The 23,152-nt window shown below is 34.7% G+C and overlaps 1 protein-coding gene across 2 annotated transcripts in view; it reads right to left on the bottom strand.

Moving 5' to 3' along the window:
* Positions 1-6,874: 6,874 nt before the first annotated feature.
* Positions 6,875-23,152, bottom strand: part of TRUB1 (TruB pseudouridine synthase family member 1) — a 39,613-nt gene continuing 23,335 nt past the window's right edge. For both annotated transcript variants that reach the window (XM_025397570.1, XM_025397572.1), the window contains 4 exons: positions 14,095-14,167; positions 12,250-12,389; positions 10,167-10,223; positions 6,875-9,434 (listed from right to left, as the gene is read on the bottom strand). In XM_025397570.1, the coding sequence (XP_025253355.1) occupies positions 9,175-9,434; positions 10,167-10,223; positions 12,250-12,389; positions 14,095-14,167 (530 nt within the window). In that variant the 3' untranslated portion in view covers positions 6,875-9,174. The remainder of the gene's footprint in view (positions 9,435-10,166; positions 10,224-12,249; positions 12,390-14,094; positions 14,168-23,152) is intronic.

Genomic DNA, 23,152 nt, shown 5'->3' with positions numbered 1-23,152 from the left:
GTCCTCTGGATGGATGGATCTGGACTAAGTAAATTGAAACCCTTTTGGAAAGGATTCACCATTCTAGGTGCCATTAAGAACATTCATGATTCGTGGGAGGTCAAAATATAAATATTAACAGGAATTTGAAAGAAGTTGATTCCAACCCTCATGGATGACTTGGAGAGGTTCAAGACTTCAATGGAGGAAGGAACCACACATGTGGTAGAAATAGCAAGAGAACTAGAATTAAAAGTGAAGTGAGGCCTGAAGACATGACTGTATTGCTGTAATCTCATGATAAAACTTGAACAGATGAGGAATTTCTTCTTATGGACGAGCAAAGATTCCATCTCATTTCTTGAGATGGAATCTACTGCTGGTGAAGGCACTGTGAAAGTTGTTGAAATGACAACAATGGACTTAGAATATTATATAAACTTAGGTTGTTAAAGCAGAGCAGGGTTTGAAAGGACTGACTCCAATTTTCAAAGAAGTTCTACTGTGCATAAAATGCTATCAAAAAGCATCACACACTATAGAGAAATCTTTCATGAAAGGAAGAGTCAACTGATGTTGCAATCTTCACTGTTGTTTTAAGAAACTGCCACAGCCACCGTAAGCTTCAGCACCTGACTCCCGATCAGTCATCAGTAAGAAAAGACCTTCCACCAGCAAAAAGATTATGACTCACTGAATGCTCAAATGACTGTTAGCATTTTTTAGTAATAAAGCATTTTAAAATTAAGGTACTTTTTTTTTTAGACATAACACTATTGCACACTTAATAGACTACAGTGTCGTATAAGCAAAACGTTTATATGCACTGGGAAGCCAAAAGACTTGTGTGACTCACTTTATTGTGATATCCACTTCTTGCATATTTGCATTATTGTGGTGGTCTGGAACCAAACCCACAACATCTCCAAGGTATGCCTGTACTAGCTAGCCCTTTACAGAAAATATTTGCTGACCCCAGCCAACAGCAGTAAGGTAAAAACAAACAACAACAAACCCAATGTATTATAGGGTTTCTAACATATAAAATTATATGTATAAAAACAATAGCATAAAAATTAGGAGACAGAAATGAAAATATACTATTGTAAGGTTTCTACATTACACATGAGGTTGTAAAATACTATTTGAAGGTAATCTGTGATAAGTTAAATATGCATATTATAAATCCTATATAAAACAGAAAAAATTTTTAAGAGGTATAACTAAAAAGCCGATAGATATAATGAAATACAAAAAAAGTATTCAGTACTAAAGAAAATGGTCAAAGATGAAAAAAGAATAATGAAAAGATGGCTCACATATAGAACAAATGAAAAGATGGTATAGCAAATCAAACCATGTCTATAATTACATTAAATGTAAATGGCCTAAACATTCCAACGAGAAGATTGAGATTATCAGATTAAATAATAAATTAAGACCCAGACATATGCTGCCTGTAAGACACTGACTTTAAGCATAAGGAAACATAACATCTAAAAGTTAAAAAAAAAAAAAAAAAATGAAAAATATATACCGTAAAAACACTAATTTTAAAAAGCCAGAGTGGTTACATTAATAGCAGACACATCCAGAAAAATATTTAGAAAAAGAAATACTATCAGGAATGAATACAGACATTCATAATGACAGATCAATCTATCAATAAGACATTACAATTTTACATGTATATGCCCCTAATAATAAAGCTCTCATACAAATATAGCAAAAAAAAAGGTGATAGAACTGAAAGAAGGGCTGGGTGCAGTGGCTCACGCCTGTAATCCTAGCATTTGGGGAGGCTGAGGCGGGCAGATCACTTGAGGTCTGGAGTTCGATACCAGCCTGGACAACATGGTGAAACCTCGTCTCTACTAAAATACAAAAATTAGCTGGACTTGGTGGCTGGCACCTGTAATCTCAGCTACTTGGGAGGCTGAGGCAGGAGAATTGCTTGAACCCAGGAGGAGGAGGAGGTTGCAGTGAGCCAAGAACACGCCACTGCATTCCAGCCTGGGGAAGAGAGTGAGCCTCCCTCTTGGAAAAAAAAAAAAAAGAACTGAAGAAGTCCAACATTGTAATTGGAGACTGCAGGTCTCCTCTCACCGTAACGGATAGGCAAAGTAAACCAAAAACAGAAAACAGAACAAAGCAAAACAAACCCCCCATTAAGGCTATGGAAGACCTGAATAACACAAGCAACAAGCTTGACCTAATTGATATTTACAGAATGACCCACCCAACAACCATGAAAGCACATTCTTAACCAATGTACATGGAACAAATTCCAAGGTAGACCATTTCTGAGTCATGAAACAAGTCTTAACAAATTTATAAGAATGGAAATCACATATTTTATGTTCATGTATTTTATATTCTCTCACTGTAATGAAATTAAACATCAACTAGAGAATTTTATATAGAAAATCCTCTAATATTCAAAAAGTAAATGATATACTTCTAAGTAATAGGTAAAGTGAAATATCATAATGGAAATTATTTTAAAATGAATGACAACTTATTGTAACTTATGAGATGCAGCTAAAGCAGTGCTCAAGGAAAAACTGGTAACATTAAATGCTTAAGTTTGAAAAGAAGTGACCTAAGCCTCTATTTTAAAACTAGAAAAAGAGCAAGTTAAACCTCAAGCTAGCTCACTGAACTATACACTTAAAATGGTGAATTCCATTGCTTATAAATGTGATGTTAAAAAAATTCCTTTAAAAAATAATTGAACTTAAAAGGAAATTCACCAGGTTCCAAAATAAAGAACACTCTGAAAACCAGAGTGATAAACACACTTGTTGATGCTACAGCAATCCAGGTAGTGGGGAAGGGAGGCAAGATTTACTCCTCTCTGTAACCAAAGGGTTTGCATTTTAAGTGGGGATGGAAATGAAGAGGTAGGTTTTGGAACTGTGATACTCGCAAACACAGACATAAAACTGGCACCCTTAAAGGACTATACATTTAATATAATGGTAGACTACAACACAATTTACCACAAACATAGGGCAAAAACAAGGAAGCTTTTCTTTATTGACTTAGGCTTTAAATTAAACAAAATACAACACAACAATAAGAAAACACCTCTGCAATGATCATTTACGATAAGGATTTTGGAACAGCAATATCTCTGGTGTGCCTAGCAGAAACAATCCCGAAATCTCTCTGGAAGGACTCTCTCAACCCATGCACACACACTCCCATAAAGTCTCACTGAATTAACTCATAATCCAAGTTCGCAACACAAAGGACACAAGGCAGGACACAGTCTTCCTTGGCTGAGAATGGGGAGATTCAACAAGCAATATTAGAGCATACTCCCGAAGAATTCCAGATAACTGAGTTAACAGAGACTATTAGGACTAAATAGACAATAAGACTCAATAGACTAATAGACTACACAGAAAATGAGACTAAAAAATACACATAAAGAAAAACTCTAAGAAATCAGAGAAAACCTCATTAAAACCATATAGTGATGAAGTAAACATGTGCCTAAATGGTTCAGATGAAAACGTAAAATACTTTGTGGTGATAAGGATGTGGAACCATCAGAATTCTCATACACTGGTGGTACAGCAACTTTGAAAAACTGCTTGCAGTATCTACTAAAGTTTAACATATGTATACTCTGCAACCTAGATTCCAGTCTTAGAAATATCCATCAGAGGCAGGTCATGGTAGCTCACACCTGTAATCCCAGCATTTTGGGAGGCTGAGGCAGACAGATCACCTGAGGTCAGGAGTTTGAGACCAGCCTGGTCAATATGGTGAAACCCTGTCTCTACTAAAAATACAAAAAAATTAGCTGGGTGTAGTGGCGTGTGCCTTTATTTCCAGCTACTCGGGAGACTGAGGCATGAGAATTGCTTGAACCTGGGAGGCAGAGGTTGCAGTGAGCCGAGATTGCACCATCCAGCCTGGGCAGCGGAGAGAGACTCTGTCTAAAAAAAAAAAAAAAATTCCAACAGAAATGTGTGCATGTTTACCAGGAGACAAGTGCTAGATTGCTCATAGAGTATTATTTAAAATAGTCAAAATTGAAAGCTAACCAAGTGTCCATCATTCAGTAAAACAGATCGATAGTGTTAATAACTGAATAATACTAAACAATGACAATGAACAGGAAGTGGGGCCTTTGGGAGGTAATTAAATTTAGACAAGGTCATGAGGTTGGAGCCACCATGATGCTTATAGCATCCCTATAAGAGGAGGAAGAAAGACAAAGCTTCTTCCCTCAGCCATGTGAGGACACAATGAGAAGGTAGCCCTCTCCAAGCCAGGGAGATGGCCCTCACAAGAACCCAACCACACACTAACACCCCGATCTCAGACTTCCAGCCTCCAAAACTCTGAGAAACAAGTATGTTAAGTCACTCAATCTATGACATTTTGTCATAGCAGCCCAAGCTAAGACAGCCAAAATATGGAAGAACCTCATGAATGTAACTTTGTGCAAAAGAAGCCAGACATAAAAGAATACATATCACATACTTCTATTTATATGAAGCACAAAAACAGACAAAATTACTAATCTACATTGTTACATGAAACACTAATCTATAATCTTGATGAAGCAGTAGAGGATTCTGGAGGCCTTAGTGATGTTCTGTTTCTTGACTTGTTTGCTGATTATAGACATGTTTGGTTTGTGAAAATTCACTAAGCTATACAGTTATGTGTGACTTTCTGTACGTATATTAAATACCAAAGTAAAAAAAAAATACATTTTACTAAAACCTTAATGAAAGAATAAGACAACACACGAAAAAAGAAGAGGCAGATTTTGGAGGAAAAAAACCTGGTGTAGAAATAAAAACAAAAGGCCAGGGCAGTGACTCACGTCTGTAATCGTAACACTTTGGGAGGCCGAGGTGAGAGGATCACATGATGTCAGGAGTTCAAGACCAGCCTGGCCAACATGGTGAAACCTCATCTCTACTAAAAATACAAAAATAAAAAAATTAGCTGGGCATGGTAGTGCACGTCTGTAATCCCAGCTACTTAGGAGGCCGAGGCAGGAGAACCGCTTGAACCCAGGAGGTGGAGGTTGCAGTGAGCTGAGATTGCGCCACTGCACTCCAGCCTGGACAACAGAGTGAGTCTCTGTTTCAAAATAAATAAATAAATATATATAAAACACAAGAGTGACTGGAATAAATATATGATTGTTAAACAGTAAATAAAAATAGGAAAAGGCATTCATTATCTGGAAAAGAGATTGGAGGAAATTCCCCAGTATGCAGCATAGTGGGATAAAGAGACGGAAAATACGAAAGAGTAATTAGATATACAATAAAACAAAAAGACTTAAATAGGATTACTAGCTGGAAGAGATGCAATATCCAAAGAAATGAAGGATGGGAATTCTCCAGAACTGATCAATATAAAAGTTCAGGTTCATGAGGAATGAGTTCCTGAGCAAAATAATTACTAATTATCTACACTTGGAAGCCTAATATTTTAGTGTTGGAGAGATTCTTCGAGATGGACTAGTCTGTCTCCTTTGTTGTAAGGATAAGGAAACTGAGACCCAAACAGATTAAGTGATTCACCTAGGATCAAAAAGTTGACTAATGGTAAAGATAGAAATAAAGTTAATATGCTGCATTTTAACGGTTATGGATGACAAAAGCAAAATAATCCCCCAACTTCAACTTTCCGACCAGTATCACTATTTATAGCAGTAATGTGAAGATATGCCTGTTCATAAAGAGAATGTAGCCCACACATTAACAAATGAAGGCACTGCTGATTCAACTGCCTTAACAAATTTGCTTAATAAATAGTATTTAATGAAGAATTAGGACAAACTAGAGCTCTGCCCATACATTCCTTAGAGAAAGAAATTGTTTCAAGACAATCCCTCTTTAAATTTAACTACAAGGCCATTATACTCATTTCAGTGCATAAACCTCGTATCTATTATCTTTTTTTCTATTTAAATGTTTCAGCATTTTACAGTGCTTTTGAATTACATCTTTTTCTATAATATACATCATGATATAAGGTAAATTACTTACTTTCTTTAAAACAGAACAATTCACCATCTAATTGAACCTCAAAATGTTCATTGTAACTGATACAAATTTCAAACTGGTCAGGGGACATAAAATGTACTGAAGATCTGATACAAAGCACTCTTATTTAATACAGTAAATCATTTCTGATGATGAGTCAATGGTTTGTTTTAATTCAAGTATTTAAGAAAAAAAAGACCTAGTCAGTACAGGCAGAGGAAAGTATGTTTAGCCTTTATTCGCATTTCAAAACTTTGAATTTGCAAAGAGCAAATTTCTATTACATAAAGGTCCTGGATTTTAAGACTATAAATAAAATAATTCTATGACTTTTAACAACTTTTAAGACAATCTTTTTCAAATATAAAAAACTTAAAGTGTCAAAATGAAGTGATTTGGTATGTTCCAGGTTGAAACATTTTCAGATTTTTAAAACCTTTTACCGTTTTCTGACAAGTAAAACAACTTTATTACGTCATGAAGGTTTAGACCTAGAAAAATATAAGACACAGAAATTTCTTGAATACTTTGACAAAAATGAAAAAAAAAATTCAGTTGGAATTTAAATACCAGACTATCAGGGAAAACTAATTTGTTTTATGAATGAGTCTTGAACTTTTCAGAGTATCTTAATCAGTTTCAACTGCTTGTAAGAGCGATAAGATTTTAAAGTTTCAATAAATTTTAAACTTTTCATACTTATTAATCTGACAACGATAAAAGGGGAAGAATTATTAGAATTGCAAATTTAGCTAGCAAAAATGAAAATTAAAACTATAGTTAGCAAAAATGAAAATTAAATCTAAAAGGACAACAGACCATGAAAAATCCTTCTATCAAGTATTTACAACACAAATAACTCATGCAAATATGTACAGAAATCATTAAGATATTTATTTATATAAATGAACAAAGTATACATATAAATCACATAAAAGCAAATCAGAAAAACTTTGATTTCTCTCCTATATTTACTAAATTAGAAACAACATATAAAACCCCTACTCAAATGGTAACACTGTAAAATGTTACAACTCTTTGGGAATGCAATAAGGCAAACATAAGTCATAAAGTTCTTCATATTATTTCACTAAATAATCCCCCTCCCAGGAATTTATCATAATCAAATTTAAAACTACTTAAGTATTCAGCAATAGATAAATAAATTAAGAGTATGAAGTAATATAATTAAAATAATCATTATCACAACTAAATACATATAGATAATATCAAATGAAAAAGTCAATTTAAAAGTGTAGGTACCTTAAGACTATGTGAACAACAAAAAGGAAAACAGTAATATAAAAATTTAAATTCTAAAGTTACTACATTAAGATGGTAGAGATAACAGTAATTTTCCCATTTGGCAAAATTTCCTTCAGTTCTAAATATAAAAGAAAAAGGGTGACTATCATTTTTTAAAAATTGTCAACAATCTCTACTCCCTCTATTAGTAAACTCTATGTGTCAATTTTTAAGTTGAAAAATACAGCAGAAATACCTCCGATGTGTTCTAAAACCTAAGTATTTTTCTATTTGGACTTTAACTTGCAATGGAAGAGGACATACTGTAACCTGTACCATTCCAACAGGCAGGCGCAGCCACTGCCACCTTTGGTTGACACACACTGTGGGGCACCGGATATGAACAGTTTTAAAACTGCACATTTTTATTTTATGACATTGTGTATTTGGTATGTTATGTTAATGCATCATGGTATTAACATTCTTTTTCCTTACAATTTTGTCTTATACTAAGAATTGTTTTAATGTTTTCATTTAAAATATGTTGCCAATATGCTGAAAATGCTGTACTGATGCATATATAATATTTTACATTGAGTTTAAATTGGGTTAAGCACAAATAAAACTACTTTAGTTTACATATTTTAAATTTCAGAGTTAGAGATGACAAAGTAGAAAAACACCTTTAAAAAGAAAGACAAAGCATAAACATCTAAAAACTTGTATTTTATGAAATTTCTCATGAGTCTTCCTTTTGAAACCGTATTTGAGTAAAGGAAGAGGGATTTAATGTTTCCACAGACTGGCTGCATAATATATTGCTTTCCCACAACAAAAATATGAAGCACTCATTATATATGAAGTTTACTATTATAATGTGGCTGCATTTAAAAAATTATGGTAAAGAGGGATAGGGAACTTTCAGAAAGCTATCTGAATGAAAATGTTTGAGAAGAACTGTTTTTAAATATTTAGAGCAGAAGAGATTAGCTGGAAATGCAGGGCAGCCATCTCAGCATCTATAAATATCTCTGGAAAGAGCAAACAAAAGAAACAATGTCATCGGGATAACGCCCTATAGAGAGATTTAAATAAATACTAAAGAATAAAGTTTTTAGTTGAAGACACATTCTTTACATTTTAAAAATGATGGTACTTAATAACTTGGTACAAAGTGCTTAACCACGTTGAAATTACCATGAACATATCTCATAGCTGCCAAAATACAAAACTATAGGAGCTGTCTTCTGCTCTAACGGTAGGAAGGTGACTTCAGTTATTAGTCTTCTACTTACATCCTATTAGCAGTAGCAGTAATAATTTGGTTCATTTATAAATATTATCAAAGTTTATTCATTTCCAAGATCTAAACTAACACAGGTATTACTAGATGATGGCCATTTTATCAAAGAAATGTTTTTAATAATAAACTCTCCAAAACACAAGAAAGAGATCAATAATGGCCACTTTAAACAACTTAAAGAATTTCAATAAAATGAAGCCACCAGGAAGCCTAAATAAAGTAAAAATAACACTAAATTATGTTCATTTTTGTGAAACTAAAGAAACATGGAGCTCACACATTTTTTCTTTGATTAGAAACTCGTTCAACTTTTTCACAAGACTTAAGACAGATCAAATTCAGAAAGTTAATTTTTCTGAATCTAATCATATTCATATTTTCACAATACAAAAAATCCTAAAAGAACATTCCACAACACAGCAAACAACTGAGCAACTGCAAGGCCATTTATAATGCATAGCAAATAAATTATATGCTATTGAAACTGTAAATGATGGACGTTTTTCTTCATGCAAAAAAAAGTTAGAAATATTGTTTGTCTTTTGAATGTAGCTTGTCATTCTGCATCTGCACACAGGATTCAAATGTCAACTAGAAAATGATGATATTCCCAGGTCAATCTCAACACGTCTTAATTACATCATCTTCTCCCTTTGGCTCATTTAGAGTTATATATTCACAGCTCAAAACCTGTTCATTAGACTTCTCAGGTTTTGATTTTTTAAGTGCCAGCTCTGCTGGGAAAAGAGATGAGCAATGCTCAAGAGACTGTGCAATGTCATCAATTGTCCATTTGTCTTCAGGAAGGGCATGTTCTTCTAGCGTAAATGGTCCCTGTTTGGTTCGGGTCAGCTCTAGCACATTGGCACAGGAAGACAGTTCTATGGCAACAAAAGGTGGAGAAAAAATCCAGAAGATAATTGATTCAGTATTTCATAGTCTATAATTGTTCAAATGACCGTACTCAATTCAAATCTCTCAAAATCACCTAAAAGCACGAGTATAATAATCTAAGAACCAAGAGCCCTGAGATAAAGAAATGATTAAGTAGCAAAATAATACTTTATAATCCACCTTATAAGCTGCTTTAAAATCAACAAAGAACTTGCACACGTTTCTGTTATTTAATTCATGCAGCAGCCCCATGAAGATTACCCTCACTTCACAGATGAGATCTTATGACCTGTCCAGTGCAACAGCTGCCAGTAAATGGCACAGCCAGAACCGAAACCTTCTGGCTGTTTATAAAGACTACGGCTTCCAGTTCAAAACAATTTGAAAATAACTTTTAGAAGGTTAAATCTTTTTTTTTCCCTATCCCTAGTTTGAGTTAAAATCTTTTGTACTTGAAAAGATGTTGGCCCTAAGTTCATTATTCCTGTCTTCATTTTCTGTTCTCTGTTTCTCTTCTTTCCCATTACAAGCATTTCACTGCAGCTGCTGAGGCTGATAATTGCAAGCCAGAAACCTACAATGCTTTTAAAGCTGAAGGCAGCAAGAGTTCAGTTCCTAAGGCCAGTACTCAGAAATAAGAAAAACGGAAAATTCCCTCTTCCCATTGAAAAGGAGTATTGCTCTCTAAATGATAATTCATAATTCATTTTTATGCTTACCTTTTCCAATGTCACTGACCAAGCTTCTGATATAAAAACCTCCTCCACATTCAACATCTGGAATGTTAACAGTGACATAGTAAATTGCTAACCTCCTATGAAATCCACTTTACATAGAAATGATGCCCCTAAACAAATGTAAAAACGCACTATGCAAACAATTGAGTGATAAAATATTTATGCACTAAAACATAAATTATTCATCCAGTAGCATATGTGTTTGTGAGATTGAAAAGTCAGAGTGTGGAGAAAGCAAACAGCAGAAACTCATGAACACATTTTAAATTAACTGGCAAGTCATACCACTTTAATACTTCAGCCTTGTTCATTTAATAGGTTTTAAATAGTTAGAAATCTCAGCTTTGCTATCATGAGCTGTAGATTTTTAAAAATATTTTCAGATTTGTATGCCTTGTTCATTTAATAGGTTGTAAACGGTTAGAAATGGTAGCTTTGCCATCATGAGCTGTAGATTTTTAAAATATTTTCTGATTTGTACATTCAAAAAAAATACAACCAACCAACCAACCAAAAACCCCTTTTCACAGTGACAAGAATTATGTTTGGGGTACTGCACTACACACGAAGAACTCAGTTTATTTAAATGTTCTCTTGGAAATACTCCTGAAGAAATCATAAAACAACTTAAAATTATACAATGTCCCAGAACTGAATGTAAATCTAAATATCTTCTTAACACAAGTTTATTGGTTAAGAACAGGGCTCTCCGTTATTTTTATTCATCAGCAAGACTTCCTGAAAAGAGCTGCCACATTTCCACACAAAAGGACTACATTCTAGCTGCTTCAAGTCTTACTGGTACAAATAAAGTCATTTGGGAGAATTAATCAAAACTCACCACCTGGGGATTTTAATCACCCCCTGCTTTCTTCAGTCAGCTCATGGTTGGGGGCCACTGCTGAGACTAAAAGTGGGCACTGGGATGAAATGCAGGTGTGCTAGCATTTTTGCATGATATTTGGCTTGAGTGAAAAGATAGCTCTTTTGGCCTGTTATGCTCTCCCTAGTCAATAAAGTATTTCTGACTTAAATGCAATCTGAAAAACCTGAGTTTTTCTTGCTTTCATAGAGAATATCTACTCTGCCAAACCAGCTGCTTCATTTTCATGGAATGGAGCCCAACCTTTTTAAGCATGTTTTTTTCATTATCTGTCAAATATTTTAGAAGCAGGAACTTGAAGAGACAAAGTGACTTTTTTTTCCCAATGATACAAAACCATATCCTGCAGAAACATAACACAGATAAAACAATAGTGCCCATCAAAAAAAGCAATACAGTTTAGATTAAAAGATTTGGGGACATTATTTTTAAAAGGAATCCTATTCAATCCACTGTGAAATTAAGGGTAAGCCCAATTTAAAGGAGTCTGAGGATTAAGAACTACAGCTTTGGATTCTTCACAGATCTTACATGTTAACAACTTTCTGCAGCCAGATCATAAAATTTCCAAACAACAGAAATGAACTTTTTAGTGTTTACATTTATTTCAAATATGTATTAGAAATTAAAATTCATAACTTGAATTTAAAATGTGACCATGTATTCAAGAATACATTTCTGACTTACCCGTTTTTTCCATATTTGCAGGATCTTTAATAAGTTATAGGTGGTGAAGAAGGGGGTGAGGGGTTTCTTGTCCAAAAACTAAAAATGCTTTGTTTTCAATGGAAAACTAATGTCAATTCTAAAACTGAATGTATGGGGTACTAGCCAAGGAAAAGCATCCAAAAGATAATAAAAACTAAAATTTAAAAAGGATATACTCCTTACCTACTCTTCTCTATAGAGATCTAAAGTATGTTACTTTCAACTTTCTAGTAAGATAACATAGTACAATACATGAAACAGCCTAGTTAGAAAGGCATTTCTCAACCTCCATATAGCTACAGGTGTCTCATTAAATGTGTTACCAAAAAAGTATGAAGAAATCCTAACTTTCCTTAAATTCAAATTTTAAAAAATCTCCAACATCCTACAGATCTATTAAAATGACACAAAAGTAGCCAAATACAAATCAAAAGTACATGTAAATACAAATGATTTCAAATTTCTCCATCTTACCTAATGTGAAAAATGGTGGCTGGAATTTTTGAAGGGAGATACTGTACACAGTCACTGGCCTGGCAGGTTTTGCTTCTACAACTTCACCTCTCTTCATCAAAGTCGAAAGTCTCTGTCCATCTTTCTTTAATGCAGAATAGCTTGTGAGATGAGAGAAGGAGAAAGGAAACGAAAGGAGAGCAAGAATTGAGAGGGATTTGGAAAGATTGAGAGATTATGATTCCAGATTTGGCATGGAAAGGAAGGATGACTGGCAGTGCTTGACAATGAAAATCCTTCTGAAAAATGAATTTTTAATTCTAACCTACTCCATAATGCTGTCATGGATAGAGTTTCTAAATATTTCTAAGGCTGATATAACCTCATTCTGGCACACAATAAGCAGTGTTACCAATTTTATTCTTTAATCATTTTTCTGGAGACGATCTATTCATGTCTTGTCCTTACAAGTCCTCATTCTGTGTTAAAGGCACAAGGAATTTAGTAGACTCTGGTCATAATACTCTCAGCTATATTTCCTTGAAACAATCTCTACTATAATATTCATTTTTATATAAGTTACCAAAACATTTCTAAGAAGGTAATAAGCAAATAATCTACTTAGCGTACCCTAGCTTTTCATGATGAAATTTTACTAGAAAACAAAATCCTTGCAATAATCTTAAAAAATACTAAAACAATCTTACACATAAATATAAATAAGTTTAATTTATTTTAACAATGATCCAAAATTATGTTTATGCAGATCTTGCCAAAATTTTTAAATTTTTATATTTGAGGCAAAAATCATGAAAAAGCATCTCCTCAGAGATATTTCAATGTTCCTTAAAAAAACCCAAGCTTTTAAATACAAAATAAATACTAAAATCTAAAAAAAAGTCAGAAACTTATCCTGACATATCCTTTAACCAATTCAGCCATTTTTTTAAAAAAGGCAATTTGCTTGAAATGGTAATGTGCATGAAAATATGGCTACATGGTATTATGATCTGAATGCCAAACCTCCAAATTTATATGCTGAAATCCTAACCCCCAAGGTGATAATATTAGGAGGTGGAGGCTTCTGGGAGGTAACTAGGTCACAGGGTGCAGCCCTCATGAAAGAAATTAGTATGCTTATAAAGGAGGCTCCAGAGAGCTGCCTTGCCCCTTCTACCATGGGAGGATACAGTAAGAAGGTGCCATCTGTGAAGGCATCTCAGGCCTTCACCAGAAACTGAGCCTACTGCACTGTGATCTTGGACTTCCCACCCTCCAGAACAGTGAGAAATAAATTTCTGTTGTTTATAAGCTACCCAGTTTATGTTATTTTTGTTACTGCAGCCCAAACAAACTAAGACAAGCAGTAAAGCAATCTACTTATATTTTTAGTAAGTTGTAACTCTCATTGGTTTCGCTGGTTGCAGAGAACAGTGAAGCAAAAGATTGTGCCCAACAGGAATGGTCTCAGCACCTGACATGCAGTGCACATTAGGACTCCGACTCACAGCTCTGACTTCCCTCCCAGACTGGACTGGTCCTTCCACAACAGTTCTAGGAAAAGAGACATCTCTGGGCTCTAGAACTGCCCTGATGTCTGTTGATAGAATCAGAAAAGCCAATAAATACTGTAATAGGACAGATGCCAGGTTGTGGCCACACTCAGAAACAAAGGAGACCACATTCCACTCCCTCTTAGAGAGTGTTAAAAGCTCCACATCCTGTCTCACCTTTACTTGAACATTTGGCACATCAGATTTAAAACCTGCGTTGCCATATGCTAAGAGGAAACTCATGTATTTTAACTAGAGTCATGTTACCCATTGGAAAAGAAAACATTTTTCCAAATTTACTAATTGAACTTACAGGGGGGGAACTTGCATTATATTCCCAGTAAATTTCTGTAGAATGCCTTCAATATCTTCTTGTGTTATTTTATCTGCCAAAAATCAACAAAAAAGACACTAAAACAACCACAGAAGTACATGTATTACATTCATAGCACCAACAGCCCTGAAAATTCATTTGCAATTTTTTCCAAAAAAGCATGTATTATGGTGTATGTTTTATAGCCAAAATTCTACCTTGTTAAAAAGAATAAAATATACATTAATGAGATAAAAGAGGGAGAAAGTCTTATATTCTCTATTAAAACAATTTCATTTGTTTCAATTTTTCTCCAATAAAAATAATGCAATCATCTTATATATATACTCAGTTGGTTCTGACTATGGCCTTAAGAAGATCTGAGGAAAATCCCACATTAGCTATAGAAATGATCCTGCAGTAATTAATAATGAAGTGATCAGAATACAAGCAGCAAAATAATCCCCGTAAGTTCTTTTCTAAGTTTCTCTAGGGATCAAATATTGTAAATAACTTAATGTGGTACTTAACATTAACAGGCATTATCCACATTTTAAGTTTTACCTGGTAAGATTTCAAATCTGTTTTATGTTATGGCAGAAATTTTACACACTCACATTCAACTCTGTTGTCAAGTAAAATTGCATTTATCTGTCCCCCCCAACCTCCCCCTTCTCTATTGTTGGAATTTCTCTCGTTTTACGTGAACACTCACAGCCAGCCTCAAAAATAAGCCAGTGCAAAAAAAGAACACACGTAAGCAAGGATTTTAGCATGCTTACTAAACAAGCATTTTTTAAACAATGATTTTAGAAAATGTGAATGAAGACATATACATAAAGCTTTTAATATCTTTTACTTAGTCATGTTTTCAGCTTTTGTTTGGTATTGCTTCAAACAAAATGATGCAATATTAAAGCAGAGTTCTAGCATGGACCCTGAGCAAGGGTGACATGCAAATTAGTGAAGTGTTCCATATTTTACATATTTTATTTTTATTTATCTTTTTTTTTTTTTTTTTGAGACAGGTCTTAATCTGTTGCCCAGGCTGGAGTGCAGTGGTGTGACCTTGGCTCACTGCAACCTCTGCCTCCTGGGTTCAAGCGATTCTCATGCCTCAGCCTCCCAGGTAGCTGGGATTACAGGCGTGTGCCACCACACATTACTACTTTTTGTATTTTTTAGTAGAGGCTGGGTTTCACCATGTTGGCCAGGCTGGTCTCAAACTCCTGACCTCAGGTGTCAGGTGGTCCTCCTGCCTCAGCCTCCCAAAGTTCTGGGATTACAGGCATGAGCCACTGTACCTGACCGTGTTCCATACTTAAAAAAAAAAAAAAAAAAAAAAAGACAAAAAGTACAGTTCTATAATTTTAAAAACTAAAACCTATGATACATTGAAATTCAGAATTTTCATACTTAAAGATGTCTTCATACATATTTCGTATTTAGTAATAAACTAAATCACAGAAGTATTCTATTATCTGTTTAGTTCACACCCAGTGGTAAGAAATTTCAGTGCTTTTACCATTTTGTAGAAAATTTATCTAAATTTTTTATTCTGGTATATGTGTATTAAATTTGATTTTATTTGAACAATATTAAATAAAAACGAGTATGCTTTGAATTACTCTTCCAATACCAGAATTAAAAGTCAGCATGGAATACTATGTCCAGATTTTAATATCAACCCAGCAAGACAGTTTTAACCTCAGTATTACCTTGACCCTTAAAAGCTAAACACAAACAAAAGACTAGAATCTACTAGACTCAAACAGACAGAGGAGCTATAAAACTCAAAAGAATTTCTCTAGCACCTAGCAGCTCCAAAAAGGCAGACCTCAGATAGCTGATCTGTTCATACTGTTTCTCAGATATATCTCATGATACAGATGAGGATTTTTCTATGAAAAAATTTTGGTCTACGGCAACATTAAGACATTATTACTAGTGGAACCTTAGTTATACAAATGTAAGATTTCCAGATCTAGACAGCCAATGCTGTCACCAAGCTGGCACCTGCTGAAAGAAATGCCACTGCTGACAAAATTGCAATAGTTCACAACTTAGCCACGTATTTTTTAAAACAAGGCCAAACAACTTTCTACTTCTGCTAAGCTGGTCTCTTTACTGACACTCCTGCAACTGTGTACTCCTTTGTGCTGCTTTGGTGGCCCTCTTTTGCTGATGTCACCACACACATGATGACAAGATGTGTTCTTTCTCATTCTACTTCTGCCACATTGTCTTTCTCTGACTGAACATGTCAAGTATCTGTGGTTTGTGCTGTTCACTCTATAATTAATCATACATAATTTTTAACTATTCTCTTTCTACATTTATTCTCTCTTCTTTCTACATATTCTATTTCTACACACACACACACACACGTAGGTATTATCTCACCAATGAAATTCTAAGCTTCTCAAAGACAAAGATAATTTTTCTTATATAGCATACACTATTAAAATGGCACTCAGGACATCTGCTGAATTTAATTTGCTGAAGAATAACAGAATCTCAAGGCTGAAGGGCATTTAAAAGTCACCTAGGCCAATCATCCATCTGATGTTTGAATTACTAGGCAGCCTACACAGCAAGTTATCTTATAATAAAATCTAAGCTTGTGGTACATGAGTATGTAGTACAAACTGGCTATATCCAAAACATGATGTAAGTCCAATCGAAATAATAATAATTGTTCTTATGACATAAGTACAAAGACTCTACTTCCAAAGTATTTAAAAAGAAACAGAATAAAATGTCCACAGTAAATATATCCAATAACTAGGCAGAATAAATATATTTGGTAAAAGAGGTACAAGTGTTGTAGGACTTGGGTAATTATTTTTTGTTTAGTAAATTAATAAGCCATCAAAGTGACAGCATTCATTTGAAATTCACTTTTTAAAATCATTTTCATAAAATGAATATATACAAGATCATGTTATACATCATTATTTCCTTAAAATTTTACTCTTCCAATGAACTCACAACATAATAGTTGAGACTTAACTGGACTATAGAGCTAAAACCAATATGATTGAGTTAAAAACTGTATTTGACTATGATAGAGTAACTGTGACTGGATAAATCTTGCCACCATAAACAGCTGTTAAACAGGACAAAATATATTAAGCAACAATTTCTAGACAGACAACAGGCAGCAAGGACCGTAATCCCTGAGGAAAGAGAAACAAAGCAAGTCCCATGATCACTTGCTTTTGTCTGGAGGTGCTTTCTTAACTGTGGGACAGACAGGGGGATAGTCAAAGCACAGTGATCTCACTGAACAGAGATCAGAATCTGAGGAAGTAATGGCAGCCGGAATTTGAGGAAAATACACAGAGAAAGAAATGTCTATGAAGGCCCCCTTGATACTCTGACTAAATTCTAAGCTGTACATACATATATACAGAGTCTCTACAAAATTAACTAAAGAAGTACTACCAAAGTTCTTACAAGGCTGGGGGATGTTTTAATTTTAACCATCCAGAATGAAGAAACTTTGCTGAATGCACAGGTCATTTGACAGACATCCCAGAAAAGTCATGCTTTAGGAGCAGAGCTAATCTAGACCTGGGAAAAAAGTCTACTTTAGAGCCATTCTAATATAAAATCTATACAAAAAACAACTAGAACAAGTGAGTGAGTTTAGCAAGGCTGAAAACACAAGATCAATCTACAAAAATCAATTCCATTTCTATATACTACCAATGAACTACTAGAAACTGAAACTTCAGAATTTGAGGTACTCAGAGATTTCATAAACAAAGGATGTAAAGATCTGATACTGAAAACTACAAAACTATGGCTATAAAAGACCTAAATAAATGAAGAGAGATATCTTATTTCATGGGTCAGAAGACTGAATATTGTTTAGATGTCAATTCTTCTGAAATTGATCTATAGCTTCAAAACAATCTCAATCAAACTGCCAGCAGGCTTTGAGTGTGTGTGTATAAAAATTGACAAGCTGATTCAAAAATCCATATGGTAATGCAAAGGACCAAGAAAGCAACTTTGAAAAAGAACAAGTTGGAGGGCTAACACCCCTTAATTTAAAGACTTACAAAGCTACAATAATCAAGACAGTGTGGTAGTGGTTTGAAAATAAATACATCAATGGAATACAACTAAAAGTCTCGAAATAAAAGTATGCAGATACGGACAACCGTTTTTTGACACAGGTCCAAAGGCAACCACAGAAAGGATAGTCTTTTAAAAATGGTTACAAAACGATGTACATATGCAAAAAATGACCTTGAATCCATATCTGAAATCATATTCAAAAATTAACTCACAATGGAGAGAGGGGCATAACACTTTTATGATGATAAATATGTTCACTATTTTCATTATAGCTATGATTTTAAAGGTGAATGTATATTAATTTTTAAAATTATATATTTTAAATACAGTATTTCTGTATGCCAATTATACTTCTAGAAAGCTGTTTTAAAAAAATAAATAGGGTCTTCAAACTGAATTGCGGTAATGTATTTGGGGTGGTGGGACATCATGGCTGAGCTTGCTCTTGGGTAATTTAGGAAAAGTTATTTGCTCTAAGTTTGATATTCAAAATAAAAGAAAGGTCATAAGGGACTATTATAAACAACTTTATACCAATATTTTCGCAATTTTAGATGAAATGACAAATTCCTAGGAGAAAAAATTATCTATGTTGATATAAGCAATAAAAAATAGTATAACCAATAGCTGGTAGAAAAAAATCCAACCCATAGTTTAAAACCTTCCTAACAAAGAAAACTCAAGAACAGATGTCACCCTGTAAATTCTACCAAACATTAGAAAAAAACAGCAGAAATTCGCCCTGAGAATAGAAAAAATGAGACCACCACCCAAACTCTTGTATGAGGTCGTCATAACTTTGATATCAAAACCAGTCCAGGACATAAAAAGAAAAATAATTTTTAACGGTAAACTCACTCAAACACAGATGCAAAAATCCTAAACTAAATATTAGCAAAACAAATGCAACAATTTATATAAAGGATAACACATTACAACTAAGTTGGGTTCATTCCAGAAATGTAAAGTTAGTTTAATATGTGAATAAGGAGAAAAATCAAGAGATACAGGAAAAAATATTTGATAAAATTTAATGTCTGCTAATGATTTAAAAAAACTAGAACTCAGCAAATTAGGAATAAAAGGCAACTTCTTTACTTTGATAAGAAAGCTATTTTAAAAAACCTATAGGGCCAGGTACGGTGGCTCAAGTCTGTGATCCCAGCACTTTGGGAGGCCGAGGCGGGCAGATCACGAGGTCAGGAGATTGAGACCATCCTGGCTAACATGGTGAAACCCCGTCTCTACTAAAATTACAAAAAATTAGCCAGGCATTGTGGCTGGCACCTGTAGTCCCAGCTACTCAGGAGGCTGAGGCAGGAGAATGGCGTGAACCCGGGAGGCGGAGCTTGCAATGAGCTGAGATTGTGCCATTGCACTCCAGCCTGGGCAACAGAGCAAGACTCCGCCTCAAAAAATAAAAATAAAAAAAAAACCTACAGAAAAAAATATGTAAGAAATAAGGTAGGAAGGACTTGTTCTTCCAGATAGCAAGATAGTCTAAAACTACAGCAATTAATATAGTCTGGTGTACATACAAGTATAAACGAACTGATCAATGTAAAAAAAATAGATTTTTTTTTTTAAACAATAGCCTAAGTGGGTACTTGAGTGCAATGAAGGAGAGAACACAAGAGTACTGGGAAAGTGCTGAAGCAACTGGACATCCATGCAGGAAGAAAAGGTGGACTGCAGAGGGAACATGAAAGGCAAAGCAATAACAGCTTCTAGAACATAGGAAAATATCTTCATGCTTTAAGAGTCAGAAAAGTTTTCTTAAACAGGACACCAAAAGGACCAACCATAAAGGAGAAGGCCTGATAAGCTGGACTAAATTAAAACTAAGAACTTGTGTTTTTCAAAAGATAAGAGAGGAAAAAGGCAAGCCACAAATTAGGAGAAAATATCTGCAACACACATAACCAAAAGAAGAGAACATATCCAGAGTATATAAAGAACCTACACATCCTCGAATGGAAGGTGCTTAATAAAAAACAAAAACTCATACAAATGTATAAGAAAAAGGCAACTCAAAAGGGAAAGAACAAATAAAAAATGGGTAAGAGACCCGAACAGACAGATAATACACAAAAGAAAATGGCTAGTAAGCCAAAACCACTTGATAAGGTGCTGAATCTCATCAATAATCAAAACCACAACGGAATACAACTACATACTCACCAGAACAGCCAAAATTAAAAACACTATTAATAGCTAAGGATGTGGAGCAAGTGGAATGCTTATGCACTGCTAGTGGAAATGCAAAGTGTTCCAAGTACAATCACTTTGGACAACTGTTTGACAATTTCAAGTACAGTTAAATATACACCCATTCTGTAACCCAGGAACACATGCGCACGCACACACACAAACACACACACACACACAAATTTATGACCTATATTCCATTTGGGTATATACCCAAGAGAAATGATGGTAGAAATACGTCTACCAAAAGGCAGGTATAAAATATACACAGCACTTTATTCACAAAGCCCCAAACTGGGACAGTATGTGTGTAGTATATTCACACAGTGGCATATTACATAGCAATAAAAAAGTCCAAAATACTCATACATGTACCAACATGGATCTCAAAAATATACTAAGTGGAAGAATTTAGACACAAAAGGACACATAGTATTTAATTCTATTTATACTAAATTAAAAAACAGGCAAAACTATGCCTTAGTTTTAAAACCATCTCCATAGTGTTGGACGCTAGAGTAGTAGTTATCTTTGCAAAAGGAGGACAGGGTAATGACAGATAGGGCACAAGTGTGGTTTCTAGAAATCTTCTATTTCTTGACTAAGGGTGATAGCTAGCTAGATACACAGATATTTGTTTTGTGAAAATTGATAGAGCTGTACCTTTATTTTTTGTTTCATTTTCTTTACTTGTACATTTTATAATGAAAAGTTTAAATACAAACAGCTCTGTAAGAATTTTTATACCTAGCTACACACTAGTCCAATTATAGCATATAACCTATTAGTTTACATCACAATTTGAAACTAAATTCAACTCTTGAGCTTACTCCAGGATAAGTCTCAGCAGCCAAACCATATACAGTCCAAAAGGAGCCAGTACTGTTAGATACAACATAGCTACATCCATTTGAGAAGACCTTGGTAACATCTGATCTCAGGACTAAGGGGTGGTGGTGTTTAGAATAAAAGATTAGCATGAGATTCCACTTTTTTTTCCTACCTTTCTTGCCTCATGGGAGGGACAGAAAAAACTACTCCCATTACAGGGACAGTTAGGCCTTCCCAGACGCTTGGTCCACATCTAGCCTGAGAAGCTATGGTCCTAGTGTCCTGAGCTCAGTGGAGAACAGATGAGCACACTGAAGCTGTGTGTCCTCAGAGACACCAGCAATAGTAGCAGACACTTAATACCTAGATGTGGATGAGAAGACAGCAGCAAAAGGCAGGAAGATGCTGTGCCTTTCCTGGCTTAACTGCAACCATCTTTTCTGAGAATGCCTCTGCTGCCTATCTTTTTTTATTCAAACACTATATGTCATATATGTCATTCTGTATGCTATATACTACACCAAAAATACACTGAGGACCAAAAGAGACATGGTTTCAGCCCCATGGCTGAAATACACCTGCATGACTATCTGGCAGACATCCTGAAGTCTGGCAGTACACTGGACAATTCTTCACTGTGTTCTACGATCCTCTGTGTTACAGGACATCTGGCATCCCTGGTCTCCACCCATTGAAGGCAGCTGGTGTCACCACCCCACCCAGTCATTGTAACAACTAGAAACACAGTTTTTAATTGACCTGTTAAGAACAACTGATGTTGGATAAAGTAACTCAGTATGCAGTCAATGGCAAATTAATGTTCTTAAGTCATTTTGTCCTATCTAGACAAATACTATTTTTAACTGTTATGTCAGATAGCTGAAGGCTATCTCAGAGGAATAAGAAAATGAGTCTCTGGCTTAGACTCAAACATCAAAGCATGTAACAGGGTCTTTCCCTTTGTTCTCTATCATAACACTCTTATTATTCCTAAATAGCACTTTTCACTATTTACAATTACGCTGTATGTTTGAGTGTTGATCAGGAGTTCAAGACCAGCCTGGCCAACAAAGTGAAACCCCGCCTCTACTAAAAATACGAAAAATAGGCAGGCATGGTGACACATGCCTGTAGTCCCAACTACTCAGGAGGCTGAGGCAGAAGAATTACTTGAACCCGGGAAGCAGAGGTTACAGTGAGCCAAGATCACGCCACTGCACTCCAGCCAAAAGACTTTTAGTGTGCTAGTATCTGTATGTTTATATATGAATGCACCTACTTTATTATAAATTACTTTTATTTCTTACTTATATTCCATTTACAATATCATATTGATTTTTCTAAATGTATAAGTAAATTCAAGTATCTCTGAATTTTATTTCAGGATAGTAAAGAAGGCATTGTAAGATATTGGTCACAGGTCTCTGTATCAGGTCTCAGAAGGTTGAGAATATTGGTCAGAGTTCTCCATTAGACAGTAAGTTCCTTAAGGACACAGGCTAGGTCTTACATTTATCTATCTTTCCCTTGGTACCTGCTATAGCAGCTTCAACAAATAAAAAAGTATTTGTTGATTTACTGTAAGCACACAGAAAAATCACACCAATCAGCAAAATTCTCTGAGCTCTCATTTTCCGGGACTACAAATACTATTCAATAAACTGTAGGAACCTCTTCTCTTCACAGTCGAAAAAAGTTGTTAGTTTTGCTATGATTTACTGCGTCACTACAATGAGATGATCTAACAAACTGAGCTTTCTTTAAGGTAAGTAAATAAGGTGACAAATTACCTAACACAGCATAGAGCTTTTTAAAATTCTAAAATGCTTAAGAATAGGAAGAAAGGATATGTTTAAGTATTTTTGTCACCCTGGTCCCCTTCCAGCATCCTCAGTGAATTACACCATCATGTAACCAATTTTAAAACACC

The sequence above is a fragment of the Theropithecus gelada genome, chromosome 9, assembly GCF_003255815.1.
Source record: "Theropithecus gelada isolate Dixy chromosome 9, Tgel_1.0, whole genome shotgun sequence".
In the NCBI taxonomy this organism is placed as follows: domain Eukaryota; kingdom Metazoa; phylum Chordata; class Mammalia; order Primates; family Cercopithecidae; genus Theropithecus; species Theropithecus gelada.
Note: the sequence above shows the minus strand (reverse complement) of the source record. Positions and strands in the feature narration are given on the sequence as shown.